This window comes from Pelecanus crispus, chromosome 1 (assembly GCF_030463565.1).
Source record: "Pelecanus crispus isolate bPelCri1 chromosome 1, bPelCri1.pri, whole genome shotgun sequence".
NCBI lineage: Eukaryota > Metazoa > Chordata > Aves > Pelecaniformes > Pelecanidae > Pelecanus > Pelecanus crispus.
This window is the reverse complement of record NC_134643.1, coordinates 212,447,578-212,474,818: the sequence shown is the minus strand read 5'-3', so window position 1 is coordinate 212,474,818 and position 27,241 is coordinate 212,447,578. Positions and strand designations below refer to the sequence as shown.

The following is a 27,241-nucleotide window of genomic DNA, read 5'->3' as shown; positions in this document are numbered from 1 at the left end:
ATTTATGAGAAAAAAATAGAGTTGGGCTTATGTTCTTTAAAGGGGAGTTCAGAGTTCAAAAAGACACTACACAAATGAATTCTGATATTTTATGTGAACATCCAGGATCTAGTAAAAACTGCACTTTCATTGAACTTAAGCTGTTAATGATCAGCCCGGGAAATAGAGAGGACTGTGTACATTTATTTAAATGTATTATTCTTTGTATAGTTCAAAGGCACAGTGCTACTCAATAAATAAGCTAAACAGCATGCAATAAGGCCTGAACAGTTAATGCCTCATGGTACATTTTTAACCAATGACCTATGTACTGCTGTAAGGAAGAAAAGAGAAATTTTATATCTTTAGGACATATTTAATCAAATAAAGAATGCAAGTGTTACCTGTTCTCCGTAAATACACTCAAGATATTAGTCATTTTAGGAGCTTCATTAGCGGCACTAAGATAAAAAAATTATACAATTCCAATTGAACAATTAAGATTTCTGAAGTTTTACAAAATATGATTACCCAATTCCCACTGATTATAGTTATAATTTCTTTTAAAGAATTTCATCAGCTGCTCATATGTGCTTTTAAAGCCATAATGGTGTTCTCAATTTTTAAAGAACTGTGGGTAGTACAGCTTCCAGCATTTTGCAAGAAATGATAAGGGGTGTTTAAGGATGGTTAGCTTAAAATTTTTGAAAATTGGCTCCCTGCTAAAACATACAAGAATAGATTTACAAGAACTAAAACATTCTAAATCACTAATGACCTGGGAAATAGTAGAGACATATTTATGTCCTAAGATTTTTACCTGAAGTCTGAAATATGTCAGGTTCCCCAGCATTTGATTTTCAGTTTTCTATTTGAAAAATACAAATGTTAACAAGATAATACCTGTTTTATCCCTTAGATGATCTGTACATTGAAATTTTGACTAATCTTGCAAAAGCATAGTGTTTAAACAGCTTTTTATTCCAATATTATTTTTCTTCTCAGCTTATGCTGTGTTTGAGTTTACCAGCTTGACTGTGGAATTCTCTGAAATGAAACCTGAGCAAATTTTCTTTACCACAGAGTGCTATGTTTGTTATTTCTGTTCTGATTTAACAGCCTCATGTCTTCTGCAGCAACTTATTACTATGGGGAAAACTTCAATAACTTGGACATTCTGTTTTGTTTGTTTTTTTTTCTTTTTTCCATTTTGCTCATAGTTCCAAAGACACCTCCAGCTAATGTAAGTGGCAGAAGTGGAAGGCGACATGAATTAGTAATAGCATGGGAGGTAAGAGACTTTTCTGATTAAAGGTTTTGTTTCATGTCTACTTCTTTGAGGGCAAAGTAAAGAGTACTGTACTGGGGTTTCCTTACAACAAATCTTGGCAAGACATGAACACAAAATGCTGTTCTTTAAATATGTTCCAAAGTTTCAAAGTAATGTGCATTTTCATGTGGTTTGAGTAGAGGGCATTATGGTGAATCTAACCAACCTAGCAGCAGCTCCAAAGTTGTGCTAATTCATCAGTCTTTTCTTCCTGATCTACTGCTTGGGTTCATTTGACTTTTCTGGATCTTATGTAAATGCTACACTAGATGAAATAATAGCTAAGGGAGGAGAAGGAAAGCCTTGTAACATTTTTAATCTTAAATTAAGAAAGAATTTTTTTAAGTATTTCATAAAAATATAAAACTAAAGGCCTGAAATAGACCTTTATTTTGAGATGATATTGTTGATGCAAAATGCAACACAGATGTATGGCTGTGCCAGTGGGCAACTGGAGGAGGGGGAGTTGCTTTCTCTGCTAATCATAAATAACACAGTAGAACAGAGACTTTTCTTGAGGAGTTTTCAAAACTTCTGGATTCATCATGAAGAGTTTCAGATTCAGAAAATATACAAATATATATACACACATATATATAAAACCAAGAAAAAATCCATCTAATGAAGACATGGGTTTTTAATGAAGAAAGTTTTAGCCTAGCCAACTTGAGAGATTCAGATGGTAAGAGACACACAGAATTCTGACTAACTTCTTAAAATGGAAAATTTTAGGCCATCTGAAGAGGCAGTCTTCTCTTGGCACATCTGCCTTCTCTGACACCAGCTACCTGAGACAGCTGAGACAGAGCTGATTTCAGTTTGCTTTATAGTCTATAACTATAAACAGCAGCATCTCTCCTTTTGGGATAGAATTTGCTGAACCCCAGACAAAAAATTCAGGTGGCTAGAACTGTTTCTGATGTAAACTGGCCTAATTCCAGTCCCAAATATGATATACTAGTATGTAGTATTCATATTGTGTATATAGTGTTCCCCAGGTGACTGGAGTGGGGCACTACTGGAGTATGTTATATCTCCCTCTCTGTCAAGGGTCAAAGTTTTCTTCCAAAAGAAGCCAGAGACCCATGGGTGTCCCATCCTGCAGTACAGATACAACAGACAGTTAAGAATGAGAAATTGCTGTAACATAACTTTCAGTATTCATTGACTTATTTTCCACAAAAGCCAGCTGATGCTTCTTCATTTGTAGCTAAGGACTGCAAACTGACTTTAAGGCAGACAGTGTCTTGTTTCTGATTTACTCATTGTTTCCATCAACACGTAGTGCTGTTCTTCCTGATGTTAAAACTTTCATCACGCTATTGTTTCACATACCTCTTAAACTGCATAAAGTCATTAATAAAATTAAGATTACAAAAACAACATGGCATTTCATCTGTGTCAAATATAAATTGTAAAGTGAGCATATTTACATTTTTTAATTGTTTGAAAGATTGCTACCATTTCTAATTGCAGTCACTGTCTATTCAAGAAATGGTAAAAAGGTAGAACAGAACACACAAAAACTATTAAAAGTAAGTGTTGAAATTCCTGCTACAGAACTAATCGTAATGCATTGGATAGCACTCCCAACAACTCACTACTGACTACTGTGCAGTCTGGTGTAGCCGCTGCATTTCCATAAGGCACAACCACATCGTAAGTTAGTATAGCACCAGTACAGTCAGTCTGTGCTTTTGCAGGATCCAAAAAAGTTTTATTAGACTTACACAGGCAATAGGAATTCAACAAAGTACTTTGAAGTCTGAAGAGATAGTGAGATGGTACATACACCATCTCACTGGGAATTCAGGAAAAGACTAACCTACCTAGGCTCCTGAATTATACTCAGCAGGTTCAAACAAAATTTTATTCACACAACTTTAATTCAGAGACTGTATTTAACATCTGCAGTGAAATCTGAGGGTTCTGCTACTTCTCTTGTATTTCTGGCTTTTTTTACAGTGTCTGTCTACTGCCAACTCCATAAGTATTGCAGAGATGCAAGGCTCGTACTTTCCAGTTCAGATCACTAGATTACAAAGTCTGTCTTGGTTTTGCCTCCTCTGCCTTGGAGTCATGATTTTTTTTTTTTTTTTTTTTCCTTGGATGCACAGTGCACAGCTTCAGAAGGATGGGCAGAAAATGGTGTCTGCAAGTGCAGTGCCTGGTGAAGAGACATTCACTTGCAACGTGGAAGGGAGAGGATTTGGTGTCCCCTGTGCCCCTGCTTCGATTCATATGTTCATTAGCTGCAGATCTAGGATGGGCACTTCAAGAGACGGAGTTTGGACACCCTTTTTTTGGCATTTCCCAAAGGCCTAATATGCTGACAGTTGTTAAACATAACCGAATTCCTAAACTAGTCCATTGACTTTATAAGAAATGTAGGCAGTAAATTAGCATGAAAATTTCCATTCCTTGAGCTGGACGTGTAAGATTTAGCTTCTGTAGTGCTCAGCCTCTCAATAGATAAATCCCTTTGCTGACTGCCTGCTTATGGAAGATGTGTCCCAATGTAAATGGCTAATTTCACAGAACCTCTGAGAAGAGAAAAGCAATTGAGATTATTTTTTTTTTTCACCAAGACTCAGTTTGAGAGTTAAAACATTATATCCTAAGTCTTAAATTGAACCCTAGACTTAAATCCCTAAGACTTGACACCCCACTTGGATACAGAAATTAGACAGGCTGGCACCTAAAACCTGGGAGTCCCACTGTAGTAAGTGTCACTCATATATTTTAGAAGCCCTTAAAAATATCTTGTTCTGTATTTTCAACAAGGTCACTGGAAGGGGCTATTCCACTAATAGACCACTGGTTAGAGCATTAACCAGAAAGTTGGAGATATGGAAGAAAGAAAACTTTCTGAGCCCAAGAGCTAATTCAGTCCTAGGACAGTGACCTAACTATGGTGATCAGGTGAAGAAACTCTCTTACAAGGTTCCTCTTCAGAAGCAATTGTTCCTGTGTGTTCCCAGGCATGATAAGTAAAATCCTGTAATGCAGCTGTAAGGGATCACCCTCACACAAGCAGCCAGATTACGGTCAGCCACTGAGTGACTGCTTTCTAAATTAGTAAAACCGCATCTGATCATTACCTGAACTTTATTTTTTAGCCAGTGTCAGAAGAGTTTCAGAATGGAGAAGGATTTGGATATATTGTAGCCTTCAGACCCAATGGAACGCGTGGCTGGAAGGAAAAAATGGTGACATCTTCAGATGCCTCGAAGTTCATCTACAGAGATGAAAGTGTGCCACCTCTGACTCCTTTTGAGGTGAAAGTTGGTGTTTACAACAACAAAGGAGATGGTCCCTTCAGCCCTATTGTGGTCATCTGCTCAGCTGAAGGAGGTCAGTTCAACATGAAGTTAGCTTGTATATTAAGAACTATATTAAGCTATTTTTTTACAATGTGTCATATTATACCATGCTTTTTCAATCTTAAATTTCAAAATTCTTTGCAGAAGTGCTAAGTAACATTAAACATGTTTTGCAGAGAAGGAGGTGAACTAACTCGCCAAGGTTACCCAGAAAGCAAGTGACAAAGTTTAGGAATAGACTTCAAGCCACATCAGTCCTAACAAAAAAAAAAAATCTCTTTTAATGAAGGTTCATCCCTAATATGAAATCTGTAGTCTTAACATGAAGCTGGGCTGCTCTAACAACGAGCAAAGACAGGCTGATATTTTCTAATGTTTCTGAGGTTCATACTTTTTTTGATGGGTTAATCAGACAACAGCTCAAAGACTAAATAAATTCACTTAGGAGTGTCATTTCCTGGTTAATGGATACTAAAAGTGCACCGAATGCAATTTTGTTCTTATTTTTATTAATTTTTTTCTATTATTTTCCTCTCTTTTTAGTTCATTAGTATAAAAATTCTGAAAAATATTTCTTGAAAATTTCTATGTCAACTTGATATAACTCTTAACAGTATTTTGTGGGGAAAAAAAAAGACTGATTTGTACTAGTAAAAGAAGTTGTTCTGTACTGACAGAAGTACACACAAAAGGTAAATAAATGTATTTCCATACATACAAAAGGTAAATAAGTGTTATCCACAGGAATATTTTGAGCAGCTCCATTACTGGAAGTCATATACTTCAATTCTTTACTATACTATCTTTGAGTTATCTCACTGTCTTCTGTTAAGAGAATAAAATAAGGACAGTCCTAGTATAGATGGGAGGAATTTCATATTATCTCTACAAAAACATAGTGTGAAGATAATGTTATTTCATATGAAGCTGGAAAACATTAAATGTTGTTCCATATTAGTCCAGAATAAATGTGTAATTTTGGAGCCATGGTGTAGCAGAGAGTATCTACTACTATTCTCTCACAGGAATTATAGAGGTTGGAAATGCTGGGTTTTGCTAAAAGCAGTTCCATTAATTTGTTTCTGTTCCACTGTTTGGATCAGCATTACCAAGTATTCATGTTATTATAAGAACAATTACATTTTAAAATGTAAAAATTGCCCAGTACAACTTGGACATTCTTACAGTTGACTTCCCTGTTCCTCAATGGAAAATGATACTGTGAAACCAATGGTGATGGTTTTATTATGTAACATTTCATACTCTAATCAGAAAGTTCAATAAAAATAGAGTTTTGCAAGGGAAGGAAGGCAAAAACTTAATGGGTTTTTTTTTTTTTTTTTGTGAAATAGCAAAAGTTATTTTAACAAAAGCTGAGTGCTGAATTGTAATAAGTAGTCCTTTGCTTGTTATTTGGACAAGACTGGAAATGGAGTAATCAGTAATATATAAATCAATTTTTCTAACATTTATTTTAAAATATGATCTTTACAAATGATCTTAATAGAATTATTAAAATTAACTTTCTATGCTCCCAGAGACTATCTCTAGAAACCAGTTTTTCTGATTATAATTCAGCTACTTGAAAGTACCTACCCATCATAGCTTTGCTAATTCAGTCTCTGTATGTGTCTGTACTTTAGACTTTCCTTTGGTTAGAGGAATTCTATGAGGCTAAATACTTTATAAGACTTATATTTGAGGAAAAAATATGGGATGCTGTGACAATACAGTGCAAAATTAATTTATAAAAAGCTTTTCTCCAGAATAATCCTAGGTGATATACTGAAAATTTAAAGGAATAACAAAACAGTTTATTACAACTAAGTTCTGGGAAATATGGAGACTGAGGACAATAGACATTTCTGCTTGCTATGAAAAAAGGGGGTAACTGGGTTTAAAAGAGGCATGGACTTTCACACTTAAGGAGCTGAACAACTGAAGGCACATTTTCTCAAGGATTTCTATTGAAAAGGAGATATTAAATAAAGATTGACAGTACAATATATTATGGTGCTAGGACTGATCCAGCAAACCCTTAGCTTCCTTGCTTTTCATCACACACTCAATTCACTGCTCTGCAAACATCTAGAGTAAAGACTGAGGATAAAATTATTAAAAGTTAAAGAAACTTTATGTTATATATTAAAAGGTTCCCCACATCTACAGATGGATCTACAATTGTTTACTGGCATAACAATTTTGTCTAAGGAAGTCTAAAACCTGTTGCCTCTGCTAAGCACACAGGAAAAATCCAAGAGTTTGCATAGGACAGGTTCTGGGCAAGGAAGACATAAATGAAGACATTTCTCATTTGTTAAGAATGAATGCATCTCTCTTCTGCAGCACTGACTGCATATTGCGTGCTCTCTGATCTACACTCAGAGCCCATTTGTGGTGGCTCTGAGTTGTGCCTAGGCAAGCAGCTTGGCAGGTGGTATTGAGTAAGATGTTCCCCTCTATGAACACAACTGACTGCCCTCTGATTACAAAAGTGTCTCTGACTGAGACAAAGGGCTTAAAAAACCAAACTTCCAGTGAGTAAAGAATCATAAGTAAACAGAAGGGCTAATCTTTTTATCACTAAATCAGATATTTACAAGATAACATGGTACTAACAGTTACTGAGGGATCAATGATGGTGATAACCCAAAGTTGAAGGGGGCAAAAAGCCTGACTGGTTATAGATGTTTTAAGACATTTCTTCTCCCGAATCAGTCTTGTGACTTCATAGGAAAAATCACCAGGATACAGCTCATGGGAGAGACTATCCAGGAGCTAAAGATGCAGATGAATGTAATGGAGGAATAGAGAATAGAATGGAGAAGCAGATAAAAAGGTTGTACAAAACTAGCTGGATAACCCAGGAGGGAAAAAAGCAAATGTGACCCTCTGGAAAAGATGGCTTAATGCAGTAGAAAAGCTTGAAGGAGGAGTCTTTCCTGGACACTTTAGGAAAGGAAAAAAGCAAACAGTCAAGGAGAGAAGAGAAAAAAACAGGTCAGATGTTTTAGTGAACTAAAAGAGATTATGAGAGCCAGGGAACAGTTCTGAAGAGGGAATGAGGATGATGCACAGAAGATGCAGGATAGAAACAAAAAAGATGCACAATTATCTTCAATAAGAAGGCAGAACAGAAGGACACAATAGACATGTCCCAGCACCAGGGAAAGACAAGCCTGAACCTTTCATAAAGGAAACCTTTAGTAAGAGAAAGAGACACCAGAGCATGTGGAGAGCACAGCAAGTTAGGCTGCCTGCCAGAAGAAAGGTTGCAATGTACAGGCCTGTGGCTGAAAAGGAGCGTGAACAGAGCAGGGAGAAATTTTCTGACTGTACTTTCTGCCAGGAAAATAATGGTATCAGATTCATTCTAGAACATACTGAAACAAAGCACCGAACTTCAGTGCAGGCACAGATGATTTTGATCCACAGAGAATAAAAATTGTAAAGGCACGAAATACTGAAAATCAGAAAAATAGCAATGGCGAAAGAAATATGAGAGCATAAAGGTATGATTGCAAGAAGATGGACAAGGCTGTACTGATAAGAGTGATGGCCAGGTAGGCTTGCTTTAGCAAGCATGACTAGACAAAGTATGAGCTACATAGGAAAGACAAAATAAAAGTAAAAATGGTTGGATGTCATAACATGCTGATGACACGAAATAGAACACCAGTGTTGGGATAAAACAGAATACCCTTGGGTTCCATGTAATTTTGGAAAAGGGCGATTAAAGAAACTGGGGGTCAAACTAGAGGTCAGTTGCTGATGGCCCTGACAAATTTGGATGCTGAGAGAGACCTTTCTAATTTTAAATAAATTTAAAGGACACTGTTATTTATGAGACAATTTAGCTGCTCAGAGTAGTTTGGATAGTAAATACAACTAATGACCTTGTGTTCCAGCTGTGATAATTAGCAGATTCTTTATCCAGTACTGACTAACAGAGAAGAAATGATAGTACTATAGTGTTGCTTTGATGAATAATTAAGACACTATAGAAAAGCTGTTCATAACAAATAACAGTGGAACAAGTCATCATTAAATAGCAGGAAATTATTTAATAAGCTGGAATTAACAGTTGAGACTAGAAATGAAAGTGTTTTGGAATGTCTCTGAGCCAAAGGTATAACATCTACCTGAAGTTTATACTGCAAGAAATGGTACATTTCTAAGGCAGTATCTTAACATCTGAGGACCTAGAGATGTACCCACTAAGGATATTCAGAATAAGTAAAAATAAAATCCAAATAATGAAAAGGATAAGAATAACACAAGTATTGCAAAAAATTATGGTGAAAAAAGATTTCTTAAAAGCTAGGAAAGTATATCAAGCAGGAAAAAATGTGAGGTAAATAAGGTATTAATATTAAAGATAAGTAAAATTGGACCAACAATAATGAAATACTTTATAATTTGTTTTGAATAAATAAGATGATATAGACAGGATAGCTAATAAGAATGTGAAAGTCTGTAAATTTTTACATCTGTAGTGAAAACTTCTGGTATTGTCAAGTGCTCAGATAGTCAACCCTTTCCAACTTAAGCAACGCAGAATTTGCTGTTCAAGTGTACCATAAATGAAATTTAATCTGTTTTCCTATTCATGGCTGCCATGGATGGTGAGTGCTAGTCCCCTTTATATGCTCAAGGACCTGGGGCAAGATCTTTTCCATCCCAAAATAATGAAAACAAATAGCAGTTGGCAAAAATAACTTTTAGTTACTCTATCAAGGAAAAAAAAATATTTCTGTATAAGTGCAGAAAAAAAATACCTTTACCACCAGATTTGGAAGGGTACTGCCAGAATTTCTCAAGGATCAGTCTTAGATCATATATGTTTAATATTCATGAAGTTAATAGAAGAGCTGGTTCTGATATTGCTGTTATTACAACGTCAGCGTGCACTGTCAATACAGGGAAGGATCTGAACAATACACACGAAAAAAGTGAATTAGAGTACTAGAGGAAAAGGAACATGAATGGCATACAAGTGCTAGTTCAAGTACCTAAGGAGTAGTAACGAGACAGTCCATTACAAACTGGGAACCTAGTAGCTAGAACCTACATGCAAGCAAGACTCAAGTGTTTTAATTTTTATCAGGGCATCATTCTGATAAAACCATCACTAAGTTTTGCTAAAATCTTATCTACAGTTCTGGTTGCTCATGCTCAACAAAGAACTCAAGATGATACAGGTTTAAAGGACTAACAGGATCATCAAGAAATGAGTAGAAACTAGAAGAGGCTGTTTCTTTCGTCCTAGTAAAAAAAGGCTGAGTTTGGATAAGATGCTCTCTGCAAATCAGGAAAATTATTAGGGATGGTGAAGAGCTTTTAGCAGTAAAGGATAATGATGCTACATCTTTTTTTTTATCAAATAAAACAAGTCAGCCATTCTTTATCCTTGAAGCCAACTGGCCAAAAAGAGTTCACATCTGCACATGTGAACACTGTCCCTCTTCAGACTGTGGCTGCATCCATACACCTCCTGGGAACTATCCCTGGCCAGGCACCAGCATATTCCTGGGCATATTTTGGGGCAGCACTAATTGGCCAGAGTCAGTACTTCACCACAGATCATACTAATTATTTCATGCTATGGACAACTGTATGTCCATGCTCGGGCTGGTGCCTTGTCTCCCTGTCCCTGTTTAGTTTACAAGTATAGACACAGCCTATCAGCACAAGAATAAATACGAATTAGAATACATGTAGTATAGAAATAGGTGAGAACATAAAAGGAGATAGAAATGAGCTTCTGGGAGAAAAAGAGAAACCAACTGTTTTCAAGATGAGTTAGGTCTTTTATGAAGGTTTTTTTTAATGATTGCCACAATGGGAGATATAGAATCAGTTCTGTTAGTTTGAGTATCTACCTTCTCCTTCAGGCACCTGATGAAATTATCTTCACAAAGATTGAAAGTTCTATAATTTTGATAAACATTGTAGTGAATACTACTAAAAATTTCTGGATAAGGAAAAGAGAGCCCTGAGCAGTACAAGGTAAAACCTGAAGACTCTGTCTTGCTGTTTAAAACCTCCTGAGGGACCCCAGATGCACTTCTATAATACATACAAGATGTAATGATACTGCACAGAGCTTGTGTTCTTGCTTTGTATGGATTTGTACTAATTCATTGAGCCAAAGGAGAACCAACGCTCTCAGTTATGTGAAAGGCAAAGGGCCATATGACAGCCTTTGCAATTTTGTTCCTACATAATTTCAAGAAGTTTTGCATCAGGCCAGCTGGGGGATGATGTGATATTAAATGTACACTGCAGAGTGAAGGATTGTTCTGGTTCGGCCCATCTCCCCTCGCTTTTCACCCTGAGTCCTTATTTAAACAAACAAACAAATTACCTTTTCCTTTTCATTTAGAGGAAAGGATATGCAATTACACACTTTTAAATAACAGCCTCCATGTCTTTAATTAAAATCTTACATTTATGAAGTGAAGTCCTGTGGTTCATTTCATAGCTAAAGCTGAGGTTCTTGGTGTTTAGGTGAACTTGAAAATTAATAATTCAGCATATTAGCTGTAAACTACAGTGGATTATTTCCTGTTTCTGCCAGCTGACCCATCTGGATTAGATCCTGTGAAAGTTCAGCTAGAGCTGTCTCCACTGGTTTTTTAACGAACAAAATCACAATCCTGACATGTTAGAGTTTATTAAGCATTCCTTTGATTAATGCCACTAGCCGCCATGGGAAGTCAGATGTGCAATCAATATAATAGGCACATCCCCTCCTCACGTGCTGAGGATAACTGTGGCTGCCACATCACTTGGTGGAAATGAACCATTTATATTCATGAAGATAGCAACACTCCTCTGAACTTTTAATCTAACAAAGCCTGAATTTTATCAGTCTGCTTGTCCAACTTCTACTCGCGTGCCAAGGTCAGCGAGCCGTGTGTAACTAATGTGTAGGTAAAGCCTTCATGGAATAAGGCAGCTCCTTAATCCCATGTGACACTCCACTGTGTAATAAATCCAGGTTATTCCATAAAGAAGAGAGAGCCGCAGCAGGATGTATATTGTGAGCAAGCATGCGGGAGAGCAGCATTACAGGAGTAGGCTTCAGAAGCTCTACCTGACAAGTAAGGGTATTTCACCACTAAATAAAAGACGGCCAGGGCAGAGGTCAGCACTGCAGGCCTGATCACCATTTCACTGCTAACTCATTTCCTCACCCTTCTAATTTTTATCAGTTTTAAAGTCCTCTGCAAAGACACTGGTCAGAGAGAAGGTGAAAATAGAAAGGACTTGAGGGAAAGTGAGAAGTCCAAGGCCTGTCCAGGATCACTAAACGAGTCACTAAATCAGTTATCTCATTTTTGGTGTTTTGGAAATCAGACATCTTTTCCCTTTCTAGCACAAGATTCTGGAGGAAGTCTTATCCAGCAGGCAGCCATGCCACCACATATCTGGTGGAATCCCCAAACCAGGGACACACATCAAACAGGTTGAGAGGTGGAGCTGAGCATGATGTCTCTTGGCTTCTTTCAGGAATGGAAACAGTTTACTGGAGATCCCCCGATTTTGAAGATACTGTCTTGGCTATTTCCAGCAAGGGAGCAAATGCTACCACTTTCTTTACCTACAGGTTGACACAAGAGGGACGACTCCTCATGATTTTCCTTCTGATAGATCTCTTTTGTGGACTTTTCCACAGAAAGGAATTATTGGAGTCATGCATCCTGGCCAAAGTCCCAAAATCTCAGCTGTGTGGAACTGCCTGGAGTCATAATGCAATTACCCAGGCTGAGGTTCTTAGCTTCAAATGAAAGCTCAGATTTTGAATTAGGGAAGTATATAAAAATCCTTTCTGGAGTCAAAATGAGAAGTGACTGGATATTAAGTGATTGGATGAGGAGTCCTGACTGAGGCTCTGTTCCACAGGAGAGTTAAAACAACATAAACATGAATAAACCCTTGAACTTGTTTTTTTACGTTAGATCATATGGAAATCTTTAAGGATTAATATTTCAGAAAACCAGATCAGTTTATGGTCATAAATAGGGAGAGCACAATGAGGGCTAGTAACTAACTCTTCTTTCTCCTACTGGCCAGTATCAAAAATCAGGATTCCCTCTCTGAACACCAGATCAATGCAATTAGTGTAATTCCTTGTCCTGCTTTATTATAGCCATCCCAAACACCTACAGATTGAACATGTTTCCTTAAAGCATGATTGCAGCACACGGAAAGACAATGTTTCATGGACATTGCACAGAGCCATTTAAGAACTTGCTGTGCTGCATCTTTAATTCAATCAGGGAATATTAAAGGGACCGTTAAAGACGTTGTCCCATTTTTTTTTTTTTTTCAATCAGTATGACCTCAGGCAGACACCAATAGTTTTAGCATAATGACAAGATATTAAGAAAGGAATATGATCATAACATAAGTGACCATTGTAGAAAAACCTAATGAACCTGTCAAACTTATCATTAGTTTTAGACACACAGAATAAAGCATGACATTGGAGTGAGCCATGGACTGTATTATATGGCCAGAAATTATATGGTCCTCATCTTATCTGAATCAATAAAAAATGCTATTTAGTCTCCATAAACTTTCAGACAGTCATAATATAACTTATTCCTAAATATATAATTTCTGTTCTTTTGCTGAACACTTACATTCTCAATGTCTAATATCAGTGAAACTGCAGTGAATAATTTCTGGGTATGTAAGAAATGCATTTTCTTCACATAAAAAAATTGAAACTATTTCTACTCCATTTGTTGAAAACAATTTTTAAAGATATCAGAAAATATTATGCATTTCTATTCTGAGCAATACATAAACCACCCCTAGTGAATGCTATGAAGAGGAAATGATTTCTACATTTATAGGAAGTGTAAAGGCTGCCAACCAACATTTTGTGTACATCTCAAATTATTTATCCCACTGCAATCTTTTCTGACAACAAGGTAATTGCTTCAATAATACAAAAACTAGAAAATAGCTTTTGCCACACAAATCTTAGTAGTACATAAAATAGAAAGCAGGGTGTAACTATTGAACAGAAAATCATATTATGAGGAATATATTTCTTCATAGCACAACTCTTTCAGTATCGAATTCAGAAGATCATTTCACTTATTCCTGGAGACATTTTTTTTTATTCTTTGTTACCTGAAAAGTTCCCTATATATTTTATACTTATTAGTAATATTCTTTGTTGCCAAACACCATTTTGCATCACATCAGAAATGTTTCTTTTTTCTGGAAGTCAATAAAAAAAGACGAACAAAAAGAGCTGAAACATTAAAAATCTGGTATCAAAAAAGATGAAAAATTTCTACAAGCCATGTCAGAGAAAAAGTGTGGGGCAGCAGTGCCAGAACAATGCCTGCAGCACAACCAGAGAAAGGAGGGTAGCTAATGAGTCAAGACTGATATTAGGCATCTTACTAAGGCAGTTTGATCACTGAGAAAAATGTATCATTTTAACATAGGCTGTTCCATAAGGAAACTCCTTTTCTGTAACCCTGTTAAATAAGCCCCCAAAAAATTTTTTTAGAAAGCTTTTTGATGTGCCTCCCTACAACATAAAAGCCAGGACCTCTGCCTGCCCTTCAAGAGCAGATCAACACATTAGAAATGTAATGAGGAACATTAGGCCAAGGAAGAAATCGCAGGCTCTGCGACTGCGGGGGAATATGCATCCACCTTTTTGCTGAGCAAGTCAACTACACCAGAATTGTGGAGAAACACCGCTACTGTGTGCTCTGCTGTCTGAGTTCAAGGCTTGTCTCCACAGCTTGTCTTATGCAAATTTTCAGTAATATTTAGGTAATAAAGCAAAAGATCCAACAGATACCTTAACTCACGTCTCGGTTTGATATGTGAGAATTTTTTGGACACCCTTCACTCCCAATGCTCTAACTGGTAATACAAATTGGTGGTATGCTCAATGGCCTGTCGTGACAGATTTCTATGCACATTTACCCAGATTAATTCCAGACCGCCAAAAGAAGTTGGACCTCTGTAAAGTGTTCAATGATATGAAAGTGCACAGTAAAATATGCCTGTGGCAACACAGTTGGGAAGGTGTGATATATATCCTGCAGCCCTAAGCCTCCAGTGTGCACCCTGGCCATACCCCAGCACCACTGAAGGACACCTGCCCTGGCTGGAGGGCAGGGAGGGTCCTGTGCTCCAGGTAACCAGGAGATCAGCACTGCAGAGTGTCCTATGAATATGCTGTTCATAGGAGATAGAAACATGGACATAGGGCCAATGGTAACAACACAGGTAATCAGAGGGACAAAACCTAGGTCTTAATGCCTTCTTTATAAAAGCATGCATCCCAGGCCTAAAACCGTAAATGCTTCACAGCATTTGGCATGCCCCAAACACTGGTGCCTGTGACTTAAAGGATGTAATGTAGCCCTAGAAATTTCTTTTATGTAGCATTTCACTACAGCTCCGGGCATCACTTCTTGCTCAGCATAACCCTAGAGCAGGACTGACTGGGCACCCTAGCAAGGTATCACTCATCCTGAGCTGACAGAATGGCGCTAAAAAGCCAGGAGGAGAATGAATGCTGCATTTACTGCTGAAGTTAGGCTAATCAAGGGCTAGGAAAGGGGTGTGTGGAGGGGGGTCATTTACAAATATTAAAGTTTTTTTTAAAAATCATAGACGAGAATCTGTCACAGTTTGCTGAGCCCATCAGTGATGAGATATTGATGTAGCATGACACAAATAAAGAAATACAATAATAATAATCTCTTCATCTTGTTCAGTTTTTCATGTTCCCCGTAAGTGTCATACCTTCTTGTGAGTGTTAAGGTAGAATAAAGGAAGTAAATGACAGTTTCAGATGGAGTGTTTTTGATAAATACAAGCTGTTACAGTGGAGGTTTATTGTTTCAATTTTTCTTAATACAGAACCCACTGCTGCTCCCATCGATGTCAAAGCTACGAGTTTGTCTGTATCAGAGATTCTTGTTGCATGGAAACATATTAAAGAAAGTCTAGGAAGACCACAGGGATTTGAGGTAAGAACACAGAATATCGTAATGAGAAGTCTTGTTGCTTTTGCTAGCATTGCATTCTGTTAACATGTGCAGTAGTGAAACTTCAATAGAAATTATGCTCGGTTTAGCATACATATGACTAGCTGTAAAACAACGGTCACAGCTGTAGCAGTGGAACATCTTTTATTTATATGTGCTTGAAAATGGTTCAACACCGGTTCTTATAACATCTCTCTGACACTTCAAAAAGAGCTGAAAAAACTGCAAGTGACCCAGCATGCCTCTTTCACAGGCTGGGGAAGATTAGGTATTGACTGTTTCCAGCTCTAAGTGACCAGTTCAAACTTGTTATTTACTGAGAGCAATCAACACAGAGAAAGGAAAGAGCCTCTGCCGTCCATGTGCTCTCATCCCGCAGTGGCCGGGGGACATCTGCTGGGCAGATCATAAAAGGTCGGATGTCAGGAAGGGAAGCAGCAGCTACACCATCTACAAATAAAGCTTAGCTACCGACCTTCCTGACCTGGGAAAGAGAACTGGCCTTGGCAACAGATCTTCTCGTGATTTTGGATCCAGTTGTAGCTTTGGATTCAGTTTACAATCCAAACCACCAGGAACAGATTAGATCTAGGACTAAACCTATCCTTTGGGGCCACCACGACCCATCCTGACCTTGTGGTGCAGGCTATGCTGCTCCTCATGAAATAGCTCAGCTAGATTCAACTTACTGATTTGGGGGTGAAGGTTATTTGTGCTGCTTTAGTTCTTTAGAAAGTGCTGACTCTTTCCTGATTCTGTACAGTAACAATGAAAAGAGGGTAAACATGTAGATCTGAGGCAGATACCAATGATATGGATGTCTAAAGACATCTTGTGACCTACTATCACAGAATGTCTCCGTGGCAGCCTGTCTGGACAAGACCTGGGGGCTGGTGACCATCACTAATGGCCTTAGGATGGAAACATAGGTGCCCAGGCAGCTTCAGAGCCACCGCACTCTCCAGCACACCCTCAGGCTGGATGGTCTTGACCAGGACAGCATATTTACCCCACAGCTTAGACACAGTCAGTTAGTGGTTTTTTACCTGATTTGCTGTAGCTACTTGATACTTAGATACTCCCATATTGCTCTCCAGTGCAGTCCAAGAAGGCTGTGACCATGTTGTGTCCCCTCAGGTCTCTCATTTGCCCAGGTCTCTTTCCCATATATGTCTCCATGCTGAACTCTGCAAACTCTCTTGTACTTTATCCCCACTTCTTCCTTACATTAAATGTGTTTGTACCTCTTTGCACATGGCTTGCTTCATGCATCAGTGATATCTAACCATTTTACCTTTAGAACTGCTATATATAAAGAGAACAAGACTGTATCTGATAGAGATGATATTCACCTTGCAAATGCTACCCTTCTCCACGTTGAAGTGTTCCACTTGCTACTAACCTTTTGTCTTCAATTTCCAGGCCAGTCTTTTATCCTCTGAAATAACTTACTTACTGCACCCTGTCTTTTTCTCTTCAGAAAGGTGGCTGTTTTGTTACACCCTCTCAGATATCTTGACGTCTTTTAAATTACACTTACTATTTTTACTCTTATCCTCATTCCATCATTCACATTGATTCTCAAAATGTTGTATTAACTTTGTTTTACATATTTTAAAATAAAAAATAGATTTTCTTTCTAAAAGTGAAAATGATTTCTCTAGAAACTTATTCTTTCATAACTTGAATGTATTTTTCATTTACCTGCTTGTCACATAACATTTCCCTTAGCTCTGCAGATGTGTCCCATTATTAGGTGGCTGTTACAGGTAGGACAGTGGGCTTTCTTCATATCAGAGGTACTCTTCCTGTCTTGGAAATTGTTTAGACCCTCAGAGTTCAGCATACTCTGACCCCCACCTGTAACACTCACCTGCTCTCACCTGCTCTACTTCTCTCATGGACATGTTAGGAATGAATTTGGAAATTGTTATCGATACAGCAGGGGCTATTAACATTGAATCTTATTAATAATTTGCCTTCTCACTGTGCTGCACGCCAATTTTAGGATTCCAGTGTGAAGATTACAGAGTAATTATTTCAAGGCAGGGTCCTGCAGTTGACAACAAAAGAATGAGATATAAAAATACTTCAGTGCTCCTTTCTACCTCGTCACATGAAGGAATTAGAGGAGCCTTCTGAGGTACTGCTTTTATCTGGGGAGAGGAAGGTGCCTTCTTTCTCCCCCCCACCCCTTTCCCTCTTTGTTCATTTAGCCAGAATTTCTCTGCCCGCTTTCTGACAGACAAGCCTTTCTTTCAGGGAGTTGCTTGCTCTTTTCTGTCCTCATTCCCAGGAAGAATTATGAGAGGATCAGAGCAGCCCTTACTCAGTAAACAGAAGAGTAAATGCTGCTTTCCTGCATGATTCACCAGGACAGAATGCAATCCGAGGACTGTATTGCTACATCTTTTCTGTTCCATTTTTGGGAAGATTTTCATCAAAAAGGAGATAATGACTTACAGGATCAGTATATGAGTCAGTGCATTACAGTATTCACTTAGGAAAACTAAGTCCACACTATCAGCCCAATTTTGCTAACATACTGACAGTTTCTCTTTAAAGCATGCCCTCAGAGCAAAAAAGAAGGGCACTGTATAGCTAGACACTGGGGCTAAACTCCCCCCCACCAATAAATCCCAAAGTATGGAGCAGTATTATGCTTTCTATATGATTAATTTTTTTCAGCTTCTGTGAACACTATTTTAATTTAAAAACTGATTTTGAAGTTTTATCATATGTAGTACAGTGCAGAACATAGCCTGTAGTACTCCCTTAATCCACAAATAGCAAATAGAAGATGTACAGAAATCCAGTGACTTTGATAAAAAGATGAATGATTTATCTTTTTTTTTAACAATTTTTTACTAATGTACAGTTATGGTAGACCACAAGTAAAATGTTGCCTTCAATTCAAATTGAATACAAAATAATCTGACTAGCCACTGTGTTTTCATGTCTCAATTTGTATTCTGCCTGTGGTCACCGCAGCAGTGACAACCACCTACATGGCCTTCACATTTTTTGGCCTTTTAGCAACAGCATTATAAAAGGGGGGGGAGCTATTTTTTAATGTTGGGGCTCTAATCAACAAAAGTGACAGAATATTTACTGCATATGGACAAGTTTGCAGTGACCCAGTTTCGCTCCAGCCCTGTTTGCACTTTGTACTAAGGCGTAATGAAAGGCAAAGTAACTTCCCCAATTTCACATTGTCATCCCTGAAAGGCAGTGTTAACTGTTATGTCACATGAGTTTCATGCAAGGTTTGCTGTACTCATTTGCATCTTCCAGAGCACATATTATTCCTGACTTCAGTACAGATTTGTCAGCTGTCCGCCCGACCTTACTAAATATATGTCAGCTACACTCTGATGAAGTAGAAGTAGCTTGAAAACTTTGTCAGAATGGTAGAAAAATATAGTGTTCATACTTATTGTTTAGTATCCATAACCTGAAGGTTCTAAAATCTATTTTGGCCCTAGGCAATATCAGTATATAGAGAAGGGAAAGGGAAAGAATTACTGGCTGGCAGAACAGCTATTTTTTTCTTTTTTCTTTTCCAGAAAACCGAGGCTAATACTTAAGTATAGGTCACAAAGCTCATGTCTTTTTCACTGGAATTCCCCCAAGGGATAGGAGCTTGCCTAAACTAATCAATAGATCAACTTGCAACCAAAAAAAGTATAAAAAATATAAAATCTTGAATGCCATTTTCAGAGAGGATTACTTGACTTAGTAACTTGTTTATGTTATATTCTGTCTTTTCAAAGAGAAGTATTCAATTTTTGCTGTTTCTTGGATGTACTTCATCTGTTTTTACAGTGGAAGAGAAAATTATGTCTACAAGGTACTAGAATGTTGGGGTTTTTTTTAATTTAGTGAAGTACACCTTGAAGTAATTTAGAAAAAATATATGCATATTTCTAACAGAAGCTGGTAAAGCAAGACAGAAATAAGAGGAATTGGTGTTTCACCAGCCTGAATACCTATTTACTAGACTTCACTTTTGGAATGAATGAATTTTTCCAAACACAAAATTAGCAATTGGATAGTTTTATATATAAGTCAATTTTGCCTACAAAGTTACTCATATGCTAATTCAAACCCCTCTATAATCCTGAAGACTATAAGCAGGATTTTATAACACAGCAATACTACTGGTTTTCAAGTCCTTAAGGTATGGATCACACTCTAGATTTCTCATGAGGGCCTCAAGAGAGCCATACCCTTTGCAATGTCTGTATCATGAATAGTTTGTTACACTACTAGCTTTCTATTACCTAAAATCAGAAACCTAGATAATTATTGATTTTGCATAAGAAAATATGACCAGATATTTTATGATAGTTCTCAAGGTGGAGGTACAATGCCAGTCTTTGTCCCATGTGCGTGCAGGACTATGTGGGAGAAGAGAGTACCTGAGAAAAGAGGAGGAGGATGCAAGCTACTCCAGAGAAGACCCCAGAACCTAGGAGTACTGAAGAGTGTTTTCTTTCTTCTTTTCAGTCAGCAATTGTTTTGGTGAGAGGGAAGGAACTGAGGTTGATTGACCTTTTTGCAGGAATCTCTCATCTTTTCCTGAAAGACAGTCACACCATTATCTTAAGATGCTACAAAAAGCAGCAGCAGATGATACAAAAAGCACCTCTTCTCCTCTCCTAAGTGCTTGGTTCTACCATTGCAGTTGTGCCAACATTTGTGCTAACATTTGCATGACTGCAGTGTGTCAGTTCAAGGAGCTGACAGGTTTTCTGGTAATGAAATTAAAACAGTTTTCATGAGATCTGAATAATTTTTTTTAGGGCTAGCCACAGTTCTTTCAGCTCACCACTCTTTCTCCCCTAGCACTTTCTGCACTCTGGTATCTCTTCAAGTTAATTTTCAGTTGAGTCAGTACTGTTGATGTTGGTAAGGACTCAATCAGAAAGTGCAGGAAAGTTTGTGTGTTTGTCCACTTTGATTCATCCTGCCTAATTTAGCCTCTTTCTTGAAATTCCTAATTTGTAGCTTTAATTCTCTGTGGTCAACAGAAAGAGTACCCAGACAAAAACTCTGACTCTACTGAATTTAGAGAAGCGGACCTGCAAGTAGATCACATGAGTTTATACCAAAGTGCTATTATGTATAGCCTAGAAAGCAATTTGGGAAAAAGAGTAGTATTATTTAAGATAACTTTTAACATGAAACTTCAAGGAAGTAGTCTGTAAGTATTAAAGAGAGAAAAATTTTAGAGGGAAATATATTTTTAATGTGATGGTTTAATTTTAACTATTGCTTAACCCATGATCAGGACAAAGTAGCTTGTATGTTCCTGCGTCTCCTCTGTTCAGTTCTTTAAATATCATTCTTGCTTTCTCTCCAGCTCAAAGAGATGGGTTTCTAGGAATCAGATGAAAAATAACAGAAAGCCCAGCAAAACTTTAAAACCTCACAAACAATAATGCATTAAACTGATCAAATGCTTTCCCACACACACTTTTTCTTTCATTTTTAAGATATAGGCTACTCTTTTGTGATTTATACTTCATGCATATCAATATTCAAAGTTATCATTAATGAAAACCTACTCTAAGCATGGTAAATCCTTTCTGAGCACTATAAATTAAGGTTACAGAAAATAGCGAGATTTTTAGAAAAACCAAACACATAGAAGTGTAAATAAATAAACCCTCTGTTTAAGAAATATATCCAGCACTTTTAAACATCAGAAGTATCTTCATTTCGGTTCAAGTTCCCCCGCCATCGACCTCAGTCAACAGTCATTGGAGTTCTTTTTTTTATAACCACTTTTTCCTTTAGTTCATTTGGCCAGCAACAAGAAGATGTGTGCATTAAGAAAAAAGGGAAAAGCATATTTTGAGATCAAAGTCCAAACTCACCTGGCAAAACTTTAAGGGGAATTTTAAAAGCAGGGACCAAACACTTAAGGGCTTTGAAGTACAGGAGAAACTGAAACAGAAGCACTGCCAAATTGCATTTCATGCTTTTGCTGCTTAATACAGTGTACTAATTCCCGCAAGAATATACAATTATTTTTGCAGACTTAACATGTGTAAAATGTAATTAGTATCCAAACTGATAATGCCGTATAAGTAGTGGTGGAAAGCATCTCCAAACACATGAAAAATATCAAAAAGGGCTGAGTTATGCTCCTAGCTTTCTTCCACATTCATGAGGTTTTAATACCTATGTAGTCCTAAAATCAGTATTTGGAAAATCAGGTTTTCACAACTTCTTTATAAAAAAATAAAAAAGCTTCAGTGTAAAAGCTGGGGGCTATCTACTGTCTTGTACATTGCATTCACATGAGACATTGTGTGCCCTGTGAATAAACTACCACAATGAGACCTATTGAGCTACTTATAATTTTGCTCATGCCTTTCTAGAACCAGGATTTCACTACTACAGTTGCATTTCCACCCCTGCTACTATCCACCTGTGTAACCCTGGGCAATCACTTTTCGTTTCTGACCATTTCCCTGTTGGACCCTCAGCAGAGTTCACTAAGTGGATGCTAGGGTCTCCAGAACATGTGCTGCCTCTCACTACCTGTTTGTACAGTGCTTAATACTATGTGGTTCTCATCACTGTAGTGTCAAGTTTGTAAAGATGCATTCTAAGTAAAATGAAAGGAATCTGGTGCCCAAGAGATGATAAGCATTGGCGGTTCAATCCTCGTGTGTGAATAAACAGTTGTTGATTCTTTTTTCTTTCCAAGAAAGATGTGACTAGGTGTTACTTCAGATACCAACAGGGCTGGTCAAACATTCAGCTAGCAAAATACCTCGGTGAATCACACCTATTTCAACAAGTGGTGACTACAGCTAGATTTGCTATCTGAGCTGTAATTAACCTCAGAATTAAGCCAACACCATTTTAACATGAGATAATGAGTGCACACAAAAAAGATATTTACATGAATTTTACAATTGAAAGACTAGACTTTGAGTTGGCACAAGCTGATATACTCTTGATGAAAGTTAACAAAGCCATTTTATGCAAGTGAAGATATGATCTCAAATGTATATTTTTGCAGCCAGGTCTTTCTAGATTTGTTTTGTTTTAAATGGCAGTCCTACTGCAATTATAAAAGGTCAGCATTGTACTCATTGGTCTTATTTTCCTATGAACCCCTTGGGTTTTTTGGTTCACCATTTTCTGGGATACATGCACAAGAGTATTGTCAATGACCTTTTTCTCAGAGGAAAAGTTATCCAGATATAATATGAATAACTTATTATGAAATAACCAACTTCACAGAAAAGGTCAAAAAGTGGAATAAATGCAAGTATGTCTCAGCATGAATAATGGTAAGCTGAATATAGGTCTTTGAATGGCGTATTAGTGACATGTCTTGTTAGGGAAAATAGAGCCCCATGAGAATTACCTTACTTGTGTAGGTCACCTAGATACATTAAAAAGAGACAGTACTGCTTTTTTCCAGTTATGCCCTGCAAATACTTGGTCTCCAAAGAAAGAGGCTTGTTAAATTCCTAGCTTAGCTCTATAACCTCTTTAAGATTATGATAAATTCAGTGCAGATACCAGAACTATGGACTAAGAATGACCAAAGACCATTTAAGGTTTTTATGTCTGAAAAGGAAGGGCATAAACGTACTATCAAAATTGCATTTACCAGAAACGTGTTTATATCCAAGAACTAAAACTGAAACCGCTTCCTTCTTTGTCTTCAGATAAGATTTTTCAGGTGAATGACAGACTTCCTTCAGTGTTCTGTCATTTCCTATTCATTACACTGATAAGAAATCTCATGGCTCTGAGTTGCACAAGGCCAGGAAAGGAATATTGCTCACAACACTTCTTAACAGATGCAGTCAGAGCTTTCGAGGATGAAGGTAGATGTTCTGATGAGCTACCAGAGGATGAGCTCTCCTTGAATTCTCTGAAATACTTTTGACTTCCTGCCAATGTTCATCCTCTGCTCTCTTGTCTTGTAGTTACATCTTCTCATGCCAGTACACAGCAATTCAACATGCTTCAGGTAATACCATGATATTCTGAGTCTCACTATTTTGGAGAAGTGAGCATTGCTTGGCTCTGAGGTTAGGCTTCAAATCCCACATGTTTAAAAGGGCTTGATGATCAGACGAAAGGCAGAAATGGCAAAAAGACCCTCCACAGGATAAGAAGTATGAGCATCTGGAAGCATGAGCTTCCCAGATGCCTATATTAATCCTTCATTTGGTCACTTGTTGGCAGGTTGGTTACTGGAAGGACATGGAACAGGAAGAAGCAGCAGAAAAGGTTAAAACTGAGGGAAATGAATCATCCATCCTCCTGACAGGATTAGAAGGAAACACATTATATCACCTAACAGTGAGGGCGTACAACGCTGCGGGGTATGGACCACCTAGCACTGCTGTGCGTGCAGCAACAAAGAAGTCCCGTAAGTGATCTCAGTACCTTTGCTTAAAGGGAGAAGTCAGGGAGCAACCTCTTCCCTCTTGGGTTTGCCTTTAATAGGAGTGTATAATAATCAGGAATCGTGTATAGTTTTGATTCACAGCTTTGCTTTGATATTTAGACATGAATTCATATGACTTTGCATTCATAACAAAGGTTATCTTCCTAGAAAACAAGGCATTTTTGACAAAGAAGGGACAGAAAAGAATTCAAGTTCATAATCTCTGTGGAGTTTGTGGGGTGGGCTGAGTAAATACACCACAATCTATTAAATGACAATTCTGGTGCAAAAAACCTTTTTTCACAATTGCAGCTAGAGTTGGGAGCCTGCTAACACAGAGAGTTGTAAACGTAATAAAAGATTGAAATACTTTTATTTTTATCTTAAAGAAACTACCGATAAACTTTATTTATGTATATGTTGTTATTTTTTCTCCTCAGCTCCCAGCCAAGCACCAAGCAATATTATGTGGATACAGGATGGCTCTCATGTGTCTCTTGGGTGGGAACCAGTCAGACCTCTAGCTAATGAATCTGATGTAATGGGATACAAGGTCAGTGCTTCCCTTTGCTTGCTCACCTTTCTCTCTTCCAAATGAGTATTCCTCTGTCCTGTTGGCTTTTTTCCCTTTCTTGTTTTTTTGTGTAAGTAAAGTATACTATACAGACTGTCTGCAGTCAGTTTTCACCACAAAAAGCAATAAATAAAATTGAAAAAACCAAAATGTTCCAACATTTTCTGTGTTCTGATTTTCAGCTATTGATTATAAACTGAGTAAGCTCTATCTGAGGGGATCAGTTCATCATGTCTGACTCAGAAGTGGCTATTAATAAGACCAGCTGGTAACGAAGTTCCTACTAACACTTCAATTTAACTGTGCTTGCAGTAGTATTTAGAGAAATGCAGAAGAATGAGGCATGTTGAAGTGACACTAAATATTTTTATGGAGCAGAAACACAAATACTTCGGTTTGTTTTGTAATCGTGTCGGTGATTTTCAACAATCAGTGATGGTAACATCTGGCATTTAAAGTTTTGAAGTTTTAAAGAGTAAAATCCAGATTAACTCTTAAATAACAAGTCATAAAAAGCAGTAGAATTCACTGCAATCTTTTAAATCAAAACAGAATTATTGCAATATTTTTACAGAGGTGTGGTTGGGTTTTTTTTAAGCACATATACAATCATTTCTATAGACTACAATCTGATCCCTCTGATACATCAGGAAATATCACCAAGAAAGTGTAAAATGTTTCAAATACACCAGAAACTGTTGTAACCTTTATCAGAATAGCTGAGATTCTGAAAAAATTCCGTTGACTACTTTGCTTTTTTACACCTCTCTGACCTTTACAATTTTGTCTGGGAACAGAAACTTACACAGAAATACCAAAAAGACAGCTATGTACTCACTTGCTTCCCACCCACGCGCCATAAGCTTGTACTGAGTTTCACAGGAGATGCAGGGACAGATCTGCGCTATTCTCAGTTGACTTAGCCAGCTATGGTAAACACACTAAGGACATTATTTAGGACATTTTCATTATATTTGAAGTTGGGTTCTTGAGCCAAAAATGTGAATACCTACATGAATTTGGGGATAAGAATTTGGATCAAATGGAACCCAAAATATATTTAGAACAAAGTTTGGATAAAAAATTGTGTAACAACTAATGCTGGAGCAGGCAAAGGCTGTATCTTCTCTCTGGATTGTAATCAATGTCCTTTCACATTCATTAATTGCTAATATATTTTGCTATTTATGATTTGAAGCCATTGAGGGGAGGGGAGAGTAAAAGCAGATGACTGTTCAAATGTAATGTCAAGAAATCCTTAATGAAAGTATAAAACAGTTAACATTTCAGTGACTGCATTACCTACACAAGATGTCTGGTATATATCTTGAATGACCGCTATGACCACTGTCTACTTTATTGACCGTAGGTATTATTTAGGCAAGAAGGCCAGAGCAACAGCCAAGTTATAGAAACACAGAAAACCTCTGCAGTGGTACTTCTTCCTGATGTTGGTGTCTACATCATTGAGGTCTGTGCAGTCAGTGAAGGAGGGGATGGGACTGCGAGTCCCCAGATCAGAGTTCCATCTTTTTCAGGTAAGGTTACATTTGTATTTGGAAGAGCGGTGATTATGGCAGTGCCCATTACCTCTATTATTCTCTATCTTAAAAAAAAGTTCTCACAATTCTCTAGCTATTAGATAGAATTATTAATCAGAGTCTTCAGTTCTATGCTGAAACAATGGCAGTGCCATTTGAGATGCTCAATATTATCTGAGGTATCCATGTGGGGCTGATGAACAAAACAGAGGATTTACAGGAAACCTCTCCTTTTCTAGGATAAGATCTGGAAACTTAACTGAGCTGTAGATGTCTACACATGCACTAGGTGTCTCAAATAGCATTATAGTCATCTGAGATGTAATCCATACAGACCAACAGTGGAGCCTAGACAGCAATTCAGCTGATCTTCTGAATTTAAATATTCAGACATAGGCACATAAGGACATCTGAGATGTCCTAAGGTATCCCAAACATTTGTATAGAGCTGGCAGATATGATGTGGGACTTAGAAGATACACACAGCATTCTGGACCACCAGCCAGAGGTGTGCTATCTAACACAGCTAAAATGGCATGCATTTAGGTAGCTGAACCCTGTGTATGTGCCTGCTTTAGAAAAAGCTGAATTTCTCTGTAGGTTCCATTGACTCCCTTGAGTAGATACTATTTTATTAAACTATTAACATATAACATATTACAGTATTAATGTATTATGATGAAGTAAATTATGATGTCTGACTTCTATTTCCTTAGTTACTGCAATATGCTGAAAGAATTTAAAGTATCTATATTACACAGGTAAGAAAGGGATGGAAGGATTAGTGGCAAGAACAACCAGAAAATAACATTGTCTTTTGCCTAAACACAACAAGACATCTTAATTCTAACTTTCTGCTAACACTCTAAAATTCTACTAAATGTTACTTTTTAGTCCTTAAGGAGTACTATCCAAAAGGTGAAACTGAAACTTCATTCTAGACCTAAAACTTCAGCTCTAATCTAATCACAAACTACAGTGTTATCATCAGAATGTAGTAGACACCAACCCGTACTCCATGTAATAT

General features: G+C 37.5%; 1 protein-coding gene across 1 annotated transcript in view; it reads left to right on the top strand.

The window, feature by feature from the left end:
* CNTN5 (contactin 5) overlaps positions 1-27,241 on the top strand; it is a 286,998-nt gene that overhangs the window by 258,993 nt on the left and 764 nt on the right. Inside the window, exons 17-22 of the mRNA XM_075720796.1 lie at positions 1,200-1,270; positions 4,429-4,663; positions 15,544-15,653; positions 23,895-24,081; positions 24,540-24,652; positions 26,043-26,211. Of these exons, the coding sequence (XP_075576911.1) occupies positions 1,200-1,270; positions 4,429-4,663; positions 15,544-15,653; positions 23,895-24,081; positions 24,540-24,652; positions 26,043-26,211 (885 nt within the window). The remainder of the gene's footprint in view (positions 1-1,199; positions 1,271-4,428; positions 4,664-15,543; positions 15,654-23,894; positions 24,082-24,539; positions 24,653-26,042; positions 26,212-27,241) is intronic.